This window comes from Salvia splendens, chromosome 2 (assembly GCF_004379255.2).
Source record: "Salvia splendens isolate huo1 chromosome 2, SspV2, whole genome shotgun sequence".
NCBI lineage: Eukaryota > Viridiplantae > Streptophyta > Magnoliopsida > Lamiales > Lamiaceae > Salvia > Salvia splendens.
In genome coordinates this window covers 32,593,762-32,613,261 of record NC_056033.1, presented here as the reverse complement: position 1 = coordinate 32,613,261, position 19,500 = coordinate 32,593,762, and the positions used below count along the sequence as shown (strand labels likewise).

Here is a 19,500-nt window from a genome sequence, read left to right as displayed (position 1 = left end):
AAAACTCATTTCCATCATCATCACCATCATCACCATCTCTCTCTGTAATCTCTTTCCGTATCTACATATACTTCTTCACCTGCATATATAATGTACATAACAACATACACTCCTTTTTCCACGCTATAAAATACCAACTGGCGGTGGAATTTGGCTATAGAACCCTAGGATTTGAATACGTTCTCACGATCAATCGCTCTTTAAGACCTCTAGGTACAGAAAAAGAGATGGACTGACTGAACACCGCTTTGATCAGAGTTTCGATTTTGTTTCTGTGGTTTTTGTTCAGTAATAGTATTTATCAATTTTCAGTTTGCACTTTTTATATTGATAAAGACTCGTGTTTTCTGTTTTATCTCGTTTATCGTGGTTGATTTTAATCTGCATACGAGTGATCAGACTATTTTGGTTTGTGCAAAGTCAATTCTAGACTTATATTTCGGGTTGCTCTGCCTATTTCTTTGTTTGGCCACTCATCAAACTGCAAGCTCTGTTTCTCTCTGTTTTTACGACTTCTTTTTGGTTTGAACTTGTTAAGTTCTGAGCTTAAGCGAGTTCGATCTTTTAATGTGGGTTTTTTTATGCTGAATAAATCTGTCGGATAACACAATTCTTTTGAGTTCTGTTTTAGCCATTTGTGTGTATCTGTGTGAATTTGATGTGTGTGCGTTTTCAATGAGTTTGATTCTGTTAGTTTTGTTATGTGCGCAGTAGCCTTGGTTAATGGCTAGTCGAGGTCAAAAAAGAAATGAAGAAGTGGATGAATTGCCAGCAGATAAGCGTGCGTGCAATTCATTGGAGTTCCGACCAAGTTCTTCCAATTCATCTGCTCTAATGCTGACGAGTACTGCTCATGAAGCCCAGGATGCTGACATGGATACGTCGTCCTCAACTTCTGGATCAACTAGATCAGAGGGTGACGGTGAGAAGGAACTCGCAGATGGCTCTTGTGATTCAGATAATAGCATCCATGACTACTATAGGAATCGATCATTGAGTGATCAAAGCAAGTTTAAGACAGTTCTGTTAGGTTTGAGTGAGGAGGTTGAGGAATCAGGGCAGTTGGCTCAACTCACAGAGTTATGTGAGTTGCTGTCCTTTTGTAGTGATAGTTCTTTGTCAAGTCCGATGGTGGACTCTTTTTCACCTCTGCTTGTTAGATTGGCAAGGCATGAGAGCAATCCAGATATAATGCTTCTGGCTATAAGAGCCATAACTTATTTGTGCGACGTTCATCCCCGATCCTCAATTTTTATTGTGAGACACGATGCTGTTCCAGTCCTTTGTCAACATTTAATGGCCATTGAATACTTGGATGTGGCAGAACAAGTATGCTGCTGAAACTATAAGTGGATACTTATTTTAATTTTTGTACTAACTATCAGTGGTATTACATCCTCCTTTTTTTTACAAATTTAAAGTTTGGCATTTGTGTTCTCTGTTCTCAATGTAGTGCTTGCAAGCATTAGAGAAAATATCACGCGAACAGCCAGTTGCTTGCTTACAATCTGGCGCTATGATGGCTGTTTTAGGTTATATTGACTTTTTCTCGACTAGCGTACAGGTACTTAAGTTACCACCATTACACTAAATACTTCTTTACTGAAGAGTTCATGACCTCATTACTCTATTATGGCAATTGATATGAGGATGCCTTTTCCACTTCTTAATTTTCTTTGCTTTCTTGGATGCTAGAGGGTTGCACTGTCTACTGTGGTAAATATATGTAAGAAACTGTCTTCTGAATCTCCACCACTTTTCATGGAGGCAGTTCCTATTTTGTGCAATCTTCTCCAGTATGAAGATAGACAGGTATTCATTTTGCAAAATTTCATTCATGACAAATTTTTGGCTGTAGTATTTCAGTTTATAGTATTTAATCCTTTGGACTTATTTGTGGCTGTGTATTAGCTTGTTGAGAGTGTTGCGACTAGCTTAATTAAAATTGGGGAGCAAGCTTCTCGTTCTACAACTTCTACTCATATGCTGGATGACATCTGTAAGCATGGATTGGTTGAGCATACCTTGCATCTTATAGGGTTAAATAGTCGAACAACCCTATCCCAACCAACATACATTGTAAGCAAAGTTTCTCTTTTTCTCAACTACAAACCAATTTTTGTTAGGGAGTTGTGGTTTTCCTCAATTATATGTTTTGTGAATGAAAAAGTACATGATTTGGTTGGCAGGGCTTGATAGGGTTACTCATCAAGTTGGCTACTGGATCTACTGTTGCTTTTAGGACACTTTTTGAGCTCAACATAAGCACCATTGTCAAGGATATGCTATCTACCTATGATCTTGCACATGGAATGCAGTCTACCTCTCTGGTGGATGGGCATCAGAGCCAGGTTGGCTACTCTCTCTCTCTCTCACACACACACATTTGAATTGTATCCGTCTTGTTACTTGTGTCTCCTCATAGTTAAAATGCAAATGTCCTCTTGTATCCTAACTGCTTATTCATTCAATATTTGAAGAAAGGTGATGAGGGTCATTTGGAAGTTGGGTTCTATGGTCAAATGTTTTGGGCCAGTACTTGGTGTGCCACTTCCTACATACTAGAATTGAAAGTCTAATGTCAATTACCCTGGCAAACTCTATTAGTTTGAAGTGTAGACTTATTTGCGTCAGCTTTTATGGGGATAGTTTTTCTTTGTTCTTGCTTTATAAGGTGTTATCAGTTTACTTAGCTACATAAGATGTTATTTGACATTTTGGTCATTAATCATTATATTTTATACAGTACTCATTTGTCCTTTCTATCTTAACTTTCAGATAAATGAAGTTTTAAAATTATTGAATGAGCTTCTCCCAACAATTACTGCTGAAGTGGACAATCAACAGAAGACAGATAAAGAAGCTTTTCTTTCAAAGCATCCTGATATTCTGCATAAGTTTGGAGTTGATTTACTCCCTATCTTAATTCAGGTTGATATCTGCCATATCTTACTAAAATTGTTTGTTGACTCATTTCCTTTCCTAGTCTTACTTATCGTTTTCACCCTCAAGCAGGTGGTCAGTTCTGGTGTGAATCTGTTTATATGTTACGGCTGTCTTTCTGTTATCAATAAGTTAGTTCATTTCAGCTCATCTGACGCGCTTCGTAGTTTGCTACAAACTGCCAACTTTTCAAGGTGAACGAGTTTTCTTCTCTATGTTATAATTAACCTAACTGTCTACAATTTTTTCTGTTTTCTTTTCTAGACCTAATCATGTTAATTTCATTGAATATCAGTTTTTTGGCTGGAGTGTTTGCAAGAAAAGAGCACCATGTGGTATTATTAGCCCTTCAGATTGTTGATACTATAACGCTCAAGCTTCCACACGTATACTTGAATTCCTTTATAAAGGAAGGTGTTCTTTTTGCTATATATGGGCTACTCTCTCCAGATAAACATTCGAACATCTCTCCTATTTCTGATGGTATAGCTTCAAGAGCCGTGCAAAGATGCCCGTGTTTTGCATTTGATACATGCCAGTCTTCAGAGTCACCAGAAAACAGGACATGCACGCTTCAGAATGATACTGTTCAGAATCTAGCAAAGTATATATGGGCCACTTACTTTGAAACTGAATCGGTGAACCCTGAGAAAGGAGTAACTGATATTCTTCAGAAGCTCAGAACATTATCCACTGCGTTAACAACTCTATTAAACAAGTCAGTGGAGGATGCGACATCTAGTCAGCAGGAAGAAGACATTTTCAATCTATTGCACAAAATAATCTCAGAGCTTAATGAAAAAGATTCTATCTCCACATTTGAGTTTGTGGAGAGTGGAATTATAAAAGCATTTGTTTGTTACCTAACAAATGCTATCAATCTTTTTAAAAGAGAATATGTGGAAAAGTACTCATATATTGCGGAAAAAAGATTTGAGGTTATTGGACGACTATTATTGACTAGTGCTGACCCAGCTCGGAAGGAATCTCCACTGTTAAGCATAGTACAGAGATTACAAATTGCTCTTTCTTCAGTTGAAGGTTTCCCTGTCATCTCAAGCCATACATATAAGCGAAGGAACTCTTATGCCACTATTCCATATGGGCATTGTACTTCTTATCCATGTCTGAAAGTGCAGTTTGTGAAGGGAAGTCTGGAAACCTGTCTACAGGATTACGTAGAAGATGTTGTCAATGTTGACCCCTTCGTACCTCTTGATGAGATTGAAGGATATTTGCTGCCTAGGGTGAAAACTAGAAAAACTAAGAATCTGAAAATGGAGTCTGATGATTTAAAGGAGAAAGGTGGCTCATGCTCTCATTCACCATCAGACTCTACCTCTTCCCAAATAAAAAGAGCAGAAATGCTAGTTGATGTTCTGAAAGCGCAGGTTTATTCTTGTCTTTAATTCATGCTGACTGGCTTGTGAGATTGTGGCTGCCTGCTTAATGGACCTGATAATACATTAGACATGAGTCATGGCAATTAACTTTTCCTCATTTTCCTCCTTGCAGGAGGGAAACCCCAATCTGGTGTTTTCTTCACCCGCGGAGACATCCAGCTCTCCAGAAAAAGCCTTGGACTCAGCAGATACAGTCAATGTTCAAACAGTATGTTTTCTACTTCTTGATGGTTGCTTTGTCTTCGCATCCATATTCACTCTTTTTGTTTCCCCTCCGTGACCTGTAGTCTTTAGTGTGCTTTTCAATTAAGTTTCACTTGACCATGTTAATGTAAGTATTGCTCTGCTATTTTGTAGTATTAGTATAATAATTATAATCTTTGTTACCTACTTTTGTACAAGGTTCATGAGGAAGAGGAGCATAACGATTTGCAAGATGGTGGTGTTTCCAACATGGACGATGTTCACACTTCCTCGAACTTGCTATTTTATTTGGAAGGACAGCTACTCAACCGAAAACTGACACTGTATCAATCCATTCTTGAACAGCAAACTGAAGCTGGACAAAATAATATCCTAAGTGCAAGCCTGTGGAGTCGTACACACAAAGTAACTTACAGAAGAGATATGACAGAGAAACCAAGTTATTCTAAACATAGTCATGATGAGGCTCTATCTTCTTTCTTATGTAGAAGAACCTCATTTTTTCACTCTCCCTATTTTGCTTGCATATTTTCTTCTGAAGAAGACTTGGGTAAGTCGGGCCCGACTTATGATATATTATCCCTTCTGAAAAGGATGGAAGGCATCAATAGATTGAGATTTTATCTGATGTATCGTGCTAGAGTATCTGAGTTTGCAGAAGGGGGAATTGATAATTTTGATAAGTTAATTTTATCTGTTGATGAAGTTCCCCAAAATGAATTTGTTAACAAAAAGTTAACAGAGAAGCTAGAACAGCAAATGCGAGACCCTATGGCTGTCTCTGCTGGGGCCATGCCTGCTTGGTGTAGCCAGTTGATCGCTTGGTGCCCCTTCCTGTTTAGCTTTGAAGCGAGGTGCAAGTATTTTTACCTGGTTGCATTAGGCCGATTGCCACATCAGGCTCATTCAGATTCACATGATGATGTTAGAGGATCCAGTGGCAGGCAGCAAAATCATGGAAGCCTTCCTCGCAAGAAGATTTTGGTTCATCGAAACAACATACTTGAATCCGCCAGCCAGATGATGGAACTTCATGCTCGCCAAAAGGTTCTTCTTGAGGTGGTGTATAGTGAAGAGGTGGGTACTGGTCTTGGTCCAACATTGGAGTTCTATACGTTAGTCTGCCGCGAGTTTCAGGGTAGTGGCTTAGGTATGTGGAGAGATGACCATGTCCCTCTTCACAGCAGAACTTCTTCAGAGGCTGAGAATTCTGGTTATTTGGTGGCTCCTTATGGACTTGTCCCTTGTCCATGGTCGCCTTCGTTAACTGCAGCAAATAGCACTACATACTCAGAAGTGATTAGAAAGTTTTCTCTTCTGGGACAGATAGTTGCCAAAGCTCTTCAAGATGGTAGGGTTTTAGATCTTCCATTCTCCAAGGCCTTCTATAAAATTATTCTGGGAAAGGTAAGTAAGCCGCGTGTATTCACCACTGTTTGCTTTGATTTACCAAATTTCCATCTGATTGTTTTTACATCCTTTATGTAGGAACTTGATCTGTATGATATTCAGACATTTGATCCTGCACTTGGTAGAACACTGTTAGAGTTCCTAGCTCTTATAGAAAGGAATAAGTATTTGACATCACATCCTGAAGAAAATGTGCATGATTTCGATTTGCGCTTGCGGAGCACTAAAATTGAGGACCTGTGCCTTGATTTTACACTTCCGAGATATCCAGATTATGCACTTAATTCTGAATCTCAGTCGAAGATGGTTGGCTTTTGCATGGTTTTGAAAATATTTCATTTTTCTGATATTATTGTTAAAACATCATAGAATACTTAATTTTATTCAAATGTATGTGGAATCTTCTATTAGGTAAATCTTTATAATTTGGAGGAATATGTTACATTGATTGTTGATGCGACAGTGAAATCTGGAATTTCTAGACAAGTGGAAGCTTTCAAGTTGGGTTTTGATCAGGTTTACTATTACCCCCCCTTTTCTTCGTTTATGGCAATTTTCCTTCAGTGGATATATATCACCACATTTAATTTGTCCATATGAAAGCAATTTCTTTGCTGTACATTATTCCTTCAGTGGATACATTTACTATTGCCCTCTCTTTTTCATGGCTTTCAGGTTTTCCCTATCAAACATCTTAAGGTTTTCACAGAAGAAGAATTGGAGCGTTTACTATGTGGAGAACATGTACTATGGAATGTATGCTGATAATACTTTTTATCAACTCATATAACATACTTCTATTAGTTGCAAGCTTGTTCTGAGAAGAGAACTAAAGGCCCCCCTAACTTTCTTTGATACAGTCGGACGAACTTTTGGAACACATCAAATTTGACCATGGCTACACTATTAGCAGTTCTCCAATTGTGAATGTAAGTAATGTATAAATGTGTTGGTTGCTTTAATTGTTGGATATCCTTAGCTTTGTAGTTTAACTGTTAATTATTACAACTTCCAGTTACTGGAGATCATGCTAGAGTTTGATCTGGAGCAGCAAAGAGCATTCGTGCAGTTTGTGACAGGTGCACCCCGGCTTCCGAACGGGGGACTGGCTTCTCTTAACCCTAAACTGACAATTGTTCGGAAGGTTGGACTTGAGGGTTTTCATTGCTTATTCTGTTGTATATTTTGCCAACTAAATGACAACTTGTTTGGTACTTCGATTGTTTAACAGCATTGCAGCAAGGAGATCAATGCTGACTTGCCTAGTGTAATGACATGTGCTAATTATCTGAAGCTTCCTCCATACTCTTCTAAAGTTCGTCCTGTTCTCTTCTGCTTGTCTTTTCTTCATTTCTCCATTGATGGATATACTTAAATATCAAGTGTGCATTTTGCAGGAAGTTATGAAAGAAAAGCTACTATATGCCATAACCGAAGGGCAAGGGTCTTTCCACCTGTCGTGATCTCTGGAGGTATATATAGCGTGTGAATATGGGATTTAGATTAGCTGGTGCTGTAAATATTGGTTGGTTTAGATGTGGTGCGTGGGCGTGGGCGTGGGCGTGGGCGTGGGCGTGGGCATGGGCATGGGCATGATTGTGGTTACAGTTTCCTCCGTTATGAGATGAATGTAGGTATGGGTTTCGATGATTCAACACAAGCCTACGAGGTCCAAGGAGAATGTACAGTTTTCTTTGATCATAATACTCTGTTACAACTCTTGTCATTTCAAAGCAAATGGATAGTATTTATCTAGCTATTCATTCCAATTGCATTCATTTACATTATTTTCTTTGTTCTTGAAGCAATATCATTGTTAGTTTCTTGTTTATATTAATTTGGATTGCATTATATACCCTTTTTCTAGCAGTGAATGAAGCATTTTAAAATTCTCTCTTACTATCTTTTGAACCCCTGACTACTAGGTGATTATTTGGTTTAAGCTTCGATTTTTGTCTAAATCGAACCAAACCGAAATCAAATTTTTGTGAAACTTACAATCAAACTAAGTTATTTGTAAAATTGAACCCAATAAATTGATATCCGGATTACAAAAATCAGTTTGAATCGAAAAATTGAAGCTGTCTTAATGTAGTATCCAATAAATTTGAGAAAACGATATCTAAACACTAAAACTGAACTCAAAAGATTAAAATTGGATAGATGTATGTCTAGAAAATTGAAAATCAGAAAATTAATTTTCTATAATTACGTATGAATCAGTTAGCATAATATAAATATCATAACATATGTTAGTACTATAAACTAGCAAAATAGAATTTATTTTAGGCATGATATATAAGTATATAAATTCATTTTTCAGCTTTTTTTTGGTTTATACACTCGAACCGAATCAAAAAATTAAAATCTGCAAAAAAAATTAATTTAATTTGATTTTAAATTCATATTTTAGATTACAAAATCAAAAGAAAAAGGATAACAATATTTAAAAAAAAGAATAAAGACGAAGTAAAATGAAAACTGACTCAAACAAAAATTACAAAGAAATTACTACTAAAGTACTGCATATTAGAGGGAAGTTCAATGATGCTAATAAAATTACTTAGGTATCAGAAATTGAATTTTAAAATTATCTAAAACTAAAAGACGAAAGCTCCAACTACGGCGGCTGCCTCGGAGTACTATAGATGAAAGCTGCGCCGCCCGCTTGCTTATGCAGACGGCCGCGATCGAAGGTTTCTCCGACCGAACAAAGGTGTATCTTATTGTTCGTGAGTTCTGGAGAGGATTGAATTCCATGCACCACCCTCATTGCGCACGCGCCGCTTCACATAATCTAACGTTGGCGTTGTTGTTTATAAATTAAAAGCAAGAGAATCATGAACCCTAGAATTACGCATTCTCAATGTTTCCTCCTTCATCATCGCGCCGGCTATTCTGCACCTGCATTTCGGCAGACTCGGCTTTTACTTATCTCGCCAATGCCGCAGTTATACGCTCAAACCCAGCTCAAGGCCGCCGTTCGTTCGCTTTCCTTGACGACCAAAAGCAAAAACAAGTGCGTGCTGAGAACCACGACCGAGTCGCTGGAAATCCATTTGAAATGCACGAATCTTCAGTATCGCACAAGTACGAGCTTTTGATTGACAAGTTCCGATTTTGTCGATCTGACCTCGAAGCCAAGCAGTTCCATTCACATGTAATCAAGGATGGGTTTGTTGGCGATCTGTTTATGGGAAATACGCTCATCATTGCTTATGCTAGGAGCGGGGATATGTCGTCTGCTCATTATGTGTTCGATGAAATGCCTGATAGAAATTCGGTTACCTGGTCGTGTTTGATTTCTGGATACACTCATAGTGAAAATTTTAAGGAGGCTTTAGATGCATTTGGAAGAATGGTGTCTGCAGGGTTTACTCCAAACCATTATGCACTCGGGAGTGCTCTGAGGGCTTGTCAGATATTGGGAAGTGAGGGGTTGAAATATGGGTTGCAAATCCATGGTTTAGTTTCCAAAACTCCTTATGCGTTTGATGTAGTTGTGTGCAATGTCTTGATCTCCATGTATGGTAATTGCATTCTGGGTTCCATTGGTAGTGATTTTGCTCACCGTGTTTTTGATGGGATAGCAAATAGGAATTCTGTATCGTGGAACTCCATGATATCAGTTTACTCTCAGAGAGGAGATGTTGACTCTGCTTTCTGTCTTTTCACTGATATGCAAAAGGAGGGTTCGGTGGTTGGTTTTAGGCCTACGGAATACACATTTGGCAGCTTAATAACTGTTGTATCGGAGTCCATTAGTACTGGGAAAGGTTCCTTGTTGTTAATGCAGTTGCTGGCAAAGATTCAGATGTCTGGACTTTTAGAAGATTTATACGTGGGCAGTGCTCTAGTGAATGCTTTTGCAAGGACTGGTGTGGTTGATACGGCCAAGAGCATATTCCAGCATATGGGTTCAAGGAATGCAGTTTCTTGGAACGGCTTGATGGTTGGGTTGGTGAAGCTTAAGCGAGGAGAGGAAGCCGTTGAGCTATTCTTGGATACGAGGGACCTGGTTAGGCTAAATTCTGATAGCTATGTTCATCTTTTGAGCGCCTTTGGTGAGTTCTCATGTGAAGAAATAGGAAGAAGAAAGGGGAAGGAGGTGCATGGGTATCTCGTGCGAACTGGGATGATTGATTCAAGTACTTCTGTTGGAAATAGTTTGATTAACATGTATGCAAAGTGCGGTGCTGTTGAAGATGCTTGTTCTGTTTTTAACTTGATGTTTGATAAAGATTCAGTTTCATGGAGTTCCATGATCTCTGGATTTGACCAGAACGAGAGTTTTCAAGATGCACTATTGAGCTTCCGCACAATGAAGAGAATTGGACTTATCCCTTCAAATTTCACGTTGATCAGCACGTTGAGTTCTTGCAGTAGTCTAGGCTGGATGGTTACGGGAGAGCAAATACACTCAGAAGCAGTGAAATTGGGACTCAATTTGGATGTTTCGGTATCAAACACCCTTCTTTCACTATATGCTGATACTGGTTGTATCTCTGAGTGCAGGAAGCTGTTCTCCTTCATGCATGATCACGATCAGGTGTCATGGAATATCATTGTCAAGGCGTTTGGTGATTCTGAGGCATCAATCACTGAAGCCACCAGATATTTTAGAGACATGATGCGAGCTGGACGGAGCCCCAATTGTGTAACCTTCATAAACATTCTTGCAGCAGCTGCATCTCTTTCCTGCGTCGAACTTGCGCATCAAATACATGCCCTGGCGATAAAATGCCGTGTTATGGATACCAATCCCGTTATAAGTTCTCTGCTCACTTGCTATGGAAAGTGCAGAGAAATAAGTTACAGTGAGAGAATATTCTCAACAATGGCAGAGAAGGATGATTCCAGCTGGAACTCCATGATATCAGGATACATACACAATGAGCTTCTGACAGAGGCTATGCATTTAGTCTGGCTTATGTTGCACAATGGCCAAAAATTAGATCGCTTCACTTTTGCCACTGTTCTTAGCGCTTGTGCTTCCGTTGCAACACTGGAGCATGGCATGGAGATCCACGCTTGTGCAGCACGAGCTTGCTTTGTCTCTGATGTGGTTATCGGGAGTGCACTTGTGGACATGTACGCTAAATGTGGGAGGATTGAGTACGCCTCAAGATTCTTTGAACTGATGCCTCTCCGAAATGTGTACTCCTGGAACTCAATGATATCTGGCTATGCACGCCACGGTGACGGCCATAGAGCTCTGGAAATATTCGCAAAGATGAAACTGGAAAACCAGCCACCAGATCATGTGACCTTCGTTGGGGTCCTATCAGCTTGTAGCCATGTCGGATTAGTCAGTGAAGGCTATCACCATTTTGAGTCGATGATGAGAGAGCACAACCTTGAACCACGGATTGAGCACTTCTCATGTATGGTAGATCTCCTCGGCAGAGCAGGCGAATTTGAGAAGCTGGAGAGCTTCATAAACAGAATGCCAATAGAGCCTAATGTCCTCATATGGAGGACTGTTCTTGGTGCTTGCGGCCGAGCAAACGGCCGCCTGCTGGATTTAGGTAGCAGGGCGGCTAAGATGTTGAAGGAGTTGGAGCCTCAAAACGCTGTCAACTACGTGCTTCTTGCTAATATGTACGCCTCTTCGCAGAAATGGGAGCGAGTTGCAGAGTCTCGGCATGCAATGAAGGTGGTGGCGGCTAGGAAAGAAGCTGGGTGCAGTTGGGTCGCCATGAAAGATGGAATACATGTCTTCGTCTCCGGAGACAAGTCCCATCCCGACACAGATGCCATATATGAGAAGCTTGGTGAACTGCGTGAGAGAATGAAGGCAGCTGGATACGTGGCACAGGTGAATTATGCTCTGTATGATCTTGAAGTGGAGAGCAAGGAGGAGATACTGAATTATCACAGTGAGAGACTCGCCGTTGCTTTCGTTCTTACCCGCAAATCGGAGCTGCCGATAAGGATCATGAAGAATCTTCGAGTTTGTGGAGACTGTCATTCAGCATTCAAGTATGTGTCGAAGATTGTGAGTAGGCAGATTGTGCTGCGTGACTCAAACAGATTTCATCATTTCACGGATGGCAAATGTTCATGTAATGACTACTGGTGATGAGAGTCTGGGGCTGGTAAACAAGGTTCATTTTTTGCATTCTATCTTATTTTAAATTTAAATTTTTTCATAGAATACATTTCCTGTTTCTGAAGCTATGTATAAATGATAACGCCCTCGAATATACTTAACTCATTTTTCTTGATATGCATTTTTTGATGTTTAGGTTCACATTTGGGAATAAAAAGTATCTCTCCCCTTTGTAAAGAGAGACATGTATACAAACCCTGATCCCAACTCAAATACATGCATTCAAAACATGTTACAGTTATGATATTAAAATCAAAGAATTCAACATGCAAAATTTCGTCTACTACTATAATAAACCAGGGGGTCATCTGTACAAGTTGAATCTATCACCCCATATGCTTAGCATTTCTTGGACTTCTTGGAGCATGCCATATTCTGTGCAGTATTATTTTTTTAGTTAACACAAGTAAGAAAGGAAGTAAGTCAAGATTCTCAAGTATCGTATATGCAGTTTAGAATCATTACTTACCAGGTGTAGTGAGGATAAATGGCTTCAAAATATAGCCTCAGTCACATATATTATCTTGACCTTGATCATTGAGTGCATCTATAAGACGATGATAACACCTGAACAGCAATATTTGAACTTTTGGTGAGAGGGAATATCCTACTAAAGCGACTACTACCATTAATTGAACTTCCTAGGCAAAGCATGGGAAAACCAAAAATTGCAAGTGAAAGATGCTGCACTCCTTATTTACAGGTATTTAACATTGCTTGCTAGTCAGAAAATGGAAGTACTAGGGTTAGAGACTATCTGATTACCTGATATGTCTTTGGGCCCTTCTTTAAAAGATACCCAACACTGTTTAGATTTTCCACGAGGCTGTCAATATCAGGAACCCTTAAGCTGATCTTGTCTGCCAAACTGTATATTTCCTGAGCAAATCATAAATAATAACTCTCTCAATCTTTTCAATTAAATCCGGATTAGTGGAAGAATTCATTTATATGTCTACATACGGATATAGAGAAGCAATCTTTTTGCTGTAATTCAGATTGCTTGTTCAATGCACTTAAAAATCGTTTGGCTTCTTTCTGTTGACTCATTCCACCACTACGCCCGAAATCAACAAGGCCATTCTCATCAACATACTTCTCGTAAAGCGACTCTTTCATTATTTCAACAACATCCTGTAAACGTTCAGAGGAAATCCAGAACTAAAAAGGTAGAACTGCAGGAAAAAAAATCAGGAAACTGAAGTTCTTGAATGATATATTTGTTTAAGCGAACCCATGACAGCTGAAAGATCTGATCACATATTTACCGAACATAGTATTTGAGGCTCACACATTATCTAAATCCTATCCACCTACGTTGAAGTTCTTTGACTGATTCTCATTGTAAATATATGATCCAAAATTGTAATGTGAATGCACTCTCCACAGTCATACTAGTCACTGATTTTTGATTCTGCTTCAGGCAAGTCAAATAAATATTATGGAAGGTGATTGTAATTACTTGGTAAAGGACTTTCATGTTCCCAGAATTTTATCACATTGTACGTTCAGTTTCTGATTTGTGTTAGCAACCTTAACCAAAAGATATTTACCAAAGCGTCTTGTGTGCTTATTTCTTCCCTCAAGTCCACTCTAGCTCGAGCTTGTGCCAGCCTTACCAAGCTTTCTAACTGCCTAGCTGTTATTGGAGTGCCATCTGCAGTAGTATTATGGTCCCTCAGACGCAAGTAAAACTTCTGCAAGATTTCTGCAGCTGGTTTTGTCATCCTAGATGATAGATAAAATTGTGAGACTTCTACCTACACAAGTATTCAACAATACCTTTTAAATTGAGGGGAACCTGAGGTCACCTTGGAAATACGTAAGTTCTTGCATAAGCAATGTATTTTCGCAGAAGAGGACCAGGTAGTGGAGTAAAATCTCTGTCATTATGATCAAGTCTCAACTTTGCAACTAACGAGCCACTTTTTACATTCAAATCTACCCCTCTGTTATTACGTGATTCTGCAAGTGCCCACGAGTTAGAAATTGTGTCAAAAGAACCGATTGGTTAAGAATTAACTAGGGCAGAATTATCACCTCTGCATAACCTCTTTCCAGAGGGTGAGGACTGTCCATGGCCAGCATGAAGCTGCAAAAGGAAAATGTGACAGTGCCAAGAAGCATATTATTTGATGGAGAAGACAAGTGTCCAGAGCAAAGAAAGGAGAAAAGGGAGATAAAAGATTGCATTAAAACAACTAAAAAATCAAACAAATATTATCTCTTTTTTTGCAAACTGCCTCTTTGAGAAAAATTTACTGTCACGGAAGCACAGAAAAATAAGTCCTCGTCAGTCTAACAGCGACTGCACGTGAACCATTATAACACAGAGCACAGACTTTTCTTGGCTTATAAACAGGTCATATATTGTTCTTTGCCTCCATACACGATTACAGTTGTCTGGTTTCAAATTTGAGATGCAATGTCTTTCTAAGTACATATTGTGGCCAAAAGAATAGTGTGCAACAAAGTATTATAGTTGATGTAAAAGGTTTGAGACAACATATCATTTACTACTCATGCATTAGTTCCAAATGCACACAAAGACTTACCGACATTATGTGCTCTGAGAGTCTCTTATCCTGCAGCTCATTAGGTTTATCAAGCAATATGAATACCAAATCAAATCGCGAGAGAAGAGCAGCACTCATTTTCAGATTCTCATTCACTGTTTTTGCTCGGCTGCATAGAGTTTGAATACAAGAAATAATAAATAAGTGACACAAGTACTCTATACTTTTAACTAAATCCTGTCCGATTTAGAAAAGACATCACAATTGTGTATGTCCTTTAGGTAACTGCTAAACAGACGTAAAGCTTTTGAAGAAGTAGAGCAGCCAGTGATGCTGCTTGGCTGGGGTTTCTCAACTTTCAAAATTAAAGCACAAGCATAAGAAGAATATCAAATTTCGGCAAAAGGAAGGCTCAATACTTATAATGACCCCCAGCAGGGTTTGCTGCAGCTAAAACTGATGTTCTTGCTGATAAACTTGCTACAAGCCCCGCCTTTGCAACAGAGACACATTGTTGTTCCATTGCTTCTAATAGGGCCTGCATACATCAGACAATGAGCAGTCTTCTTAATTTAGAGAGCAAACAAACATGTCCTCAGAAGTCATTAGGACTGTATAAACCTGATGTTCTGCTGACATTTTGTCAAACTCATCAATACAGCATAATCCACGGTCTGCAAGTACCATAGCGCCTGTAAATTGAACCAGTTAGGTTTAGCTATGAAGATGTTTTCAGAATGCAACGGCACTCTGTGAAACTTCTACAAGGCCGTGTGGGAATATATTTGGGTAGATGAAGGATTTTGACACTGGGAACAGCAAATAGACTATGTGTTGGGTAAATGAGATCATCAGAGGCTTGTTTAAGGACCTATATATAAAGAGAGCTATATTGCTTTTAGAAATTATCACGGGGCGTATTAAGTTATTGGAAAAAACTGCCGTTATCAACAACACTCTTTAATATACGATCCTGGAAGGCTGGAACAAATATTAATCATCATAATGAAAGAATTTAAAACAAAATACAATACAGAGGTTGCTTCACTTATGACCTGCAACTTGTCAAAAAGAAAGAGTTTCCAACTCACAATCCTATTACTATAACTTTTGAATGTTAATGTTTCAATAAAGCCTTCTTTTGAGTTCCTTGTGATGTTGAAGGGTGAGAGAGAGAGCACTGCGCCACTTCCACTAACCATGAACACGGATAAGCTATTTATTCTAGGGCTAAATCACAGTATTTCAATGAGCCAGCCAACACGGAAATAGAAGAGAAGGAAGAAAGTGCACCAGCCTCAAATGCATAGTCACTTGTCATCGAATCTTTCACCACTGCCACAGTCAGGCCAGCGTTAGTTGTGGCGTTGCCACACACATATATCCCACGTGGAGAAATAGAAGCTGCAGCTTGAAGTAGTTGGCTTTTACCCAGCCCAGGATCACCTAGTTACATTCACTTGAACATCAAATGTTCGCATACAATGACTCTAATAACTTGAAGCTAGTATCTAGTATGGAAAATGTAGTAAAGTACAAGTATTAGCATTTAGATTTCAATCTGTGCAGAAGAAGAAAACCAACATACCAACAACAATTACATGAATATCTCCTCTGACAGGCACCTTGTTCTGATCCATTGAATGCTTCCGAACACCACCAAACAATGCTAACGTAATTCCAGCTATGACCAACCAAAAAAAAGGTAAATTTGCAACATCTAAACTGTGGAATCCTCAAAACCAAGTATAACTAGGACTCTGTGTTAGAAAAAACAGAAGTTCAAACATTATTTTGTACTGCCTACAGAAACACATTTCATCCATGAATGCAAAACTAAACATATTTAACCATATTGCATCATTCCATTAACTACAAAAAACATATTCCCCTTCATACAGGTTATCAATCGTTCCATATTAACCATATATGTAGAGGAACACTAGATCAAGGGGGAATCTGGAGAATTCTTTTATTCACCTAGCGAATAAGATGGGAAACAGTGTTGCGTGTTGTAATGTTAAATTCACTATTCTACTCTAAAGTAGATTGTATTACAACATGCTAAATTCACTATTTCTACCCTAAAGTAGATTGTATTACATAAAATGTTGAATAAACGTGCTGTCTCTCCTATTTCTGCATTATCATAAGTATTGTTTCTGATCTAGAGTCTAGTGGTGGCAATGGTAATGTTGAATACACCTAAAAGTTATTTCACTGTGGAGGTCGAATGTATTAGCCCGTGAACGATATTATATATAGATAGTAGATGTAACATGATGTGAGTGCACAAATATGACTATGAAGAAGATTAATGGCAATTGACGTCCATGTACCTTTAACAAGCTCATGGCCATAGATGGATGGACAAACTGATTGCAGAATTTGACGAAAAACATCTGAACCATGCTCCTCGGAGAACTTTACAATGAATTCCAGATCTCTTGGCGAAAATGAGTACAGATCTAAATGCTCTGAGGACCTAGCACTGATATTGGTATCTTGTGCATCCTCAGACACAGACTGGGACTTTGAATTTATTATTGAAACCACTTCTAGGTACAGATAGTATAGTGCTTGGTTCTTCCCCTTTGATTTTCCTAATTTTGTGGGGGGAAAAAATTAGAAACCATGAAACAACTTTGAATCTGTAGGCATTTCCCCAACTCATGGCCATTGCAACAAAATTGTGACTTAGATATGCAGTACCCACAGATCAGTAAGCAACAAACATATAGAAATGTGCACAATATCACAAACTAATTTAAGAGTCTTGATTAAGCTCCATCATTTGCTTGTTTTTCAAATAAATGAAGAAAATATATTTTCCTAACTACTCCTACAAGACTATTCAAAGGCATGATTTTGTTTCAGGAGCATAAACTGTGTGTACTAAAAACACATAACATATTCCAAGTTCATTAGAGTGACTTCAGGACACCTTTATGACACAAACTACTAGCTGTGAAGATATGACGGAAATAAACTACAATGGTAAGCAGTGAAATCTAAAAGATCTACGAAGGAATCAGCCTATACACTACTCAATAGTTTCAAGTCGTAGCTGAGTGAGACTGAGACATATCAACCATTTCAGAACATATACTACTGACTGTAAATGGAAGCACCATGACAAACTCATTTAGCCTCTATTTGATTTATCCATCAGACTCTAGAATACAAGTCATTAAAGTAACTCAGGCCATCAATATTATTATCCTGTATATGGGTACCAGCTCGACCCCTATGTAATAGATACAGAACATAAATGATGAAAGAGAAAAAATATAAAAATAAGGATAAAGATTCATGAACTACTCCATTGGTAAGGCTGTGGAATGATTGTAGTTGTTTCGGTACACCCTCCTTACCTCCTCCAATGTCCATGTAATTGTTGATAACTCTTATGATACCAGTTACTGTGACAATATCTCCAGGAATGCATGCATCAACTAGATCTTGGGTCAGTTCACACTCCACTGTCCGAGGAACCCGCCCCTCTTCATGATGTTCAGATTTGAGCAGCTCTTGAATTCTGAATCCAGAAACAACATTTGATGTAGAACTTCCATAGTCGAGATCATTCTTTTATATACTTACATGTATATGTAAAGAACTATACCTTATTTTCTGAAAATCGATTGGTAGAGCAGTAGACCTGATGGGATTGAAATTTCGGCTTTTACATGCTACAGTTTCACATTTTGTTGGCGGAGAAAATTTTCCATCAGGAAAGTCGCATGTCATGGTGGTCCCACATTTAGCACATGAAAAACTCATTTGTATCACCAGCGGCCGGACTGTGCTAACTTTTACTACAGTTCCCCTTACAGAAACAAGCCTGTCTATGATGTTGAACAAGTTGCAGTTACATTTCATATCATATGCAGAATTAAATTAGGCATTTCTACAAATAGATTTAAACAAAGTTCAAAACCAAAGAAGTTTTGCAATTACCAATATAAGCAGCCTTCAGGTTCTTCAAAGCAATCATAGACTCTTGATGATTGTGAAGACGGATTGTAACCTTGGCACCTTCCTCCATCAGATCTTCTTTCCCAAAATAGACCTACACAGGTTACCGGTATACAGAAATTCATTTCACAAAGGTAACAATCCTCACAGCTTAAAGGAGTCCCAAATCTGTATTACCTTGTGCAATGCCGCGCTCATACAGAGCAGAGCTTGTTTAGGTTTTTCTAGTAGTGCTACATAAAATTCTTCAATGTTGCATGCTTTCTTAAAATGCTGAAAGTCGAGAGGCAGGAAGAATGATCCATCCTCCTCTTTAACCTAGCCATGACATCAACAAGTTCGTTTAAATGAAACCTGCTATTAATACCTTGCTTGTATTGATTAAGAAAACGAGCTAAAACTCATCAAACTACGCCAAAGTTTCGATTCAAATTAACAGACCCTTTGCACAATTAATTAGCTAATAAAGTAAAAGGAAAACCACATGAACGGTTGAATTTAAATTCATATGGAGATTTTCCTCGTAAAAGTAGATTGATGGAAACAAATAGAAATAAATAGAAGAAGCACCTGACTGACGAATTCTTTTCCTTGAGGAGAGAAGAAGAAATCAAGCAGAGAAGATGCGAGATGCATTCGGTGGTCTGAGGCGTCGCCACTAGTTTGAGGAAAATAGACGGCCAGAATGCGCCACAGACCGTTATCCTCCGCCCACCGTGTAACCGTTTTACTACTCTCTGTCGGGTGGCCGTACATCTCGAGTGACGGTGGCGCGGCCGCAGCGGCGAACGATGGATTCAAATTTTCGCCCTTTTTCGTTTGGCGGGAGGAACTTTTTGGAGCTAATCCTCTTTGTTTGGCCACTTTTTTTTTCTTTAAATTTCATTGGAAGATATTCCCATTATGCAACCCATTTTGTATCTTTCTAACTTTC

The 19,500-nt window shown here is 38.7% G+C and overlaps 3 protein-coding genes across 4 annotated transcripts; 2 read left to right on the top strand and 1 right to left on the bottom strand.

The window, feature by feature from the left end:
- On the top strand, window positions 1–7,715 carry LOC121792213 (E3 ubiquitin-protein ligase UPL4-like). Of its 2 annotated transcripts, none has more exons than XM_042190073.1 (18): window positions 1–213; window positions 712–1,329; window positions 1,454–1,564; window positions 1,696–1,812; window positions 1,912–2,079; window positions 2,190–2,351; window positions 2,779–2,931; window positions 3,016–3,137; window positions 3,239–4,334; window positions 4,459–4,554; window positions 4,749–5,957; window positions 6,039–6,266; window positions 6,372–6,476; window positions 6,636–6,716; window positions 6,821–6,889; window positions 6,976–7,104; window positions 7,192–7,275; window positions 7,358–7,715. In XM_042190073.1, the coding sequence occupies exons 2-18, from the start codon at window positions 724–726 to the stop codon at window positions 7,421–7,423; spliced, it is 4,602 nt and encodes a 1,533-aa protein (XP_042046007.1). In that variant the 5' UTR covers window positions 1–213; window positions 712–723; the 3' UTR covers window positions 7,424–7,715. The 2 variants fall into 2 exon arrangements, with proteins under 2 accessions (XP_042046007.1, XP_042046006.1); XM_042190072.1 differs by having other exon boundaries at window positions 6,039–6,281.
- An 829-nt stretch (window positions 7,716–8,544) lies between these two features.
- Window positions 8,545–12,187, top strand: LOC121792217 (putative pentatricopeptide repeat-containing protein At5g09950). The gene has a single exon (XM_042190079.1). It carries the CDS (start codon window positions 8,827–8,829, stop codon window positions 12,040–12,042), a length of 3,216 nt encoding a protein of 1,071 aa, XP_042046013.1. The 5' UTR covers window positions 8,545–8,826; the 3' UTR covers window positions 12,043–12,187.
- On the bottom strand, window positions 12,165–19,418 carry LOC121792220 (probable DNA helicase MCM8). The gene is made up of 18 exons (XM_042190086.1): window positions 19,137–19,418; window positions 18,744–18,884; window positions 18,549–18,660; window positions 18,214–18,436; window positions 17,963–18,126; window positions 16,928–17,191; window positions 16,177–16,272; window positions 15,882–16,034; window positions 15,210–15,280; window positions 15,008–15,126; window positions 14,628–14,757; window positions 14,113–14,164; window positions 13,884–14,037; window positions 13,626–13,800; window positions 13,036–13,206; window positions 12,838–12,951; window positions 12,542–12,639; window positions 12,165–12,447 (listed from the first exon to the last, which is right to left on the bottom strand). The coding sequence occupies exons 1-17, from the start codon at window positions 19,320–19,322 to the stop codon at window positions 12,607–12,609; spliced, it is 2,358 nt and encodes a 785-aa protein (XP_042046020.1). The 5' UTR covers window positions 19,323–19,418; the 3' UTR covers window positions 12,165–12,447; window positions 12,542–12,606.
- Between the last annotated feature and the right edge of the window lie 82 nt (window positions 19,419–19,500).

Excerpts from the sequence above, each read along its gene's own strand:
- LOC121792213 (XM_042190072.1), top strand. The coding sequence starts at position 724 with ATGGCTAGTCGAGGTCAAAAAAGAAATGAAGAAGTGGATGAATTGCCA. Across the intron at positions 5,958-6,038 it reads ATAAAATTATTCTGGGAAAG|GAACTTGATCTGTATGATAT; the intron begins GTAAGTAAGCCG and ends TCCTTTATGTAG. Across the intron at positions 6,717-6,820 it reads GAGAACATGTACTATGGAAT|TCGGACGAACTTTTGGAACA; the intron begins GTATGCTGATAA and ends TCTTTGATACAG.
- LOC121792217 (XM_042190079.1), top strand. The coding sequence starts at position 8,827 with ATGTTTCCTCCTTCATCATCGCGCCGGCTATTCTGCACCTGCATTTCG.
- LOC121792220 (XM_042190086.1), bottom strand. The coding sequence starts at position 19,322 with ATGTACGGCCACCCGACAGAGAGTAGTAAAACGGTTACACGGTGGGCG. Across the intron at positions 18,127-18,213 it reads ATCGATTTTCAGAAAATAAG|AATTCAAGAGCTGCTCAAAT; the intron begins GTATAGTTCTTT and ends TTCTGGATTCAG. Across the intron at positions 16,273-16,927 it reads TGGCCATGAGCTTGTTAAAG|CTGGAATTACGTTAGCATTG; the intron begins GTACATGGACGT and ends GGTTGGTCATAG.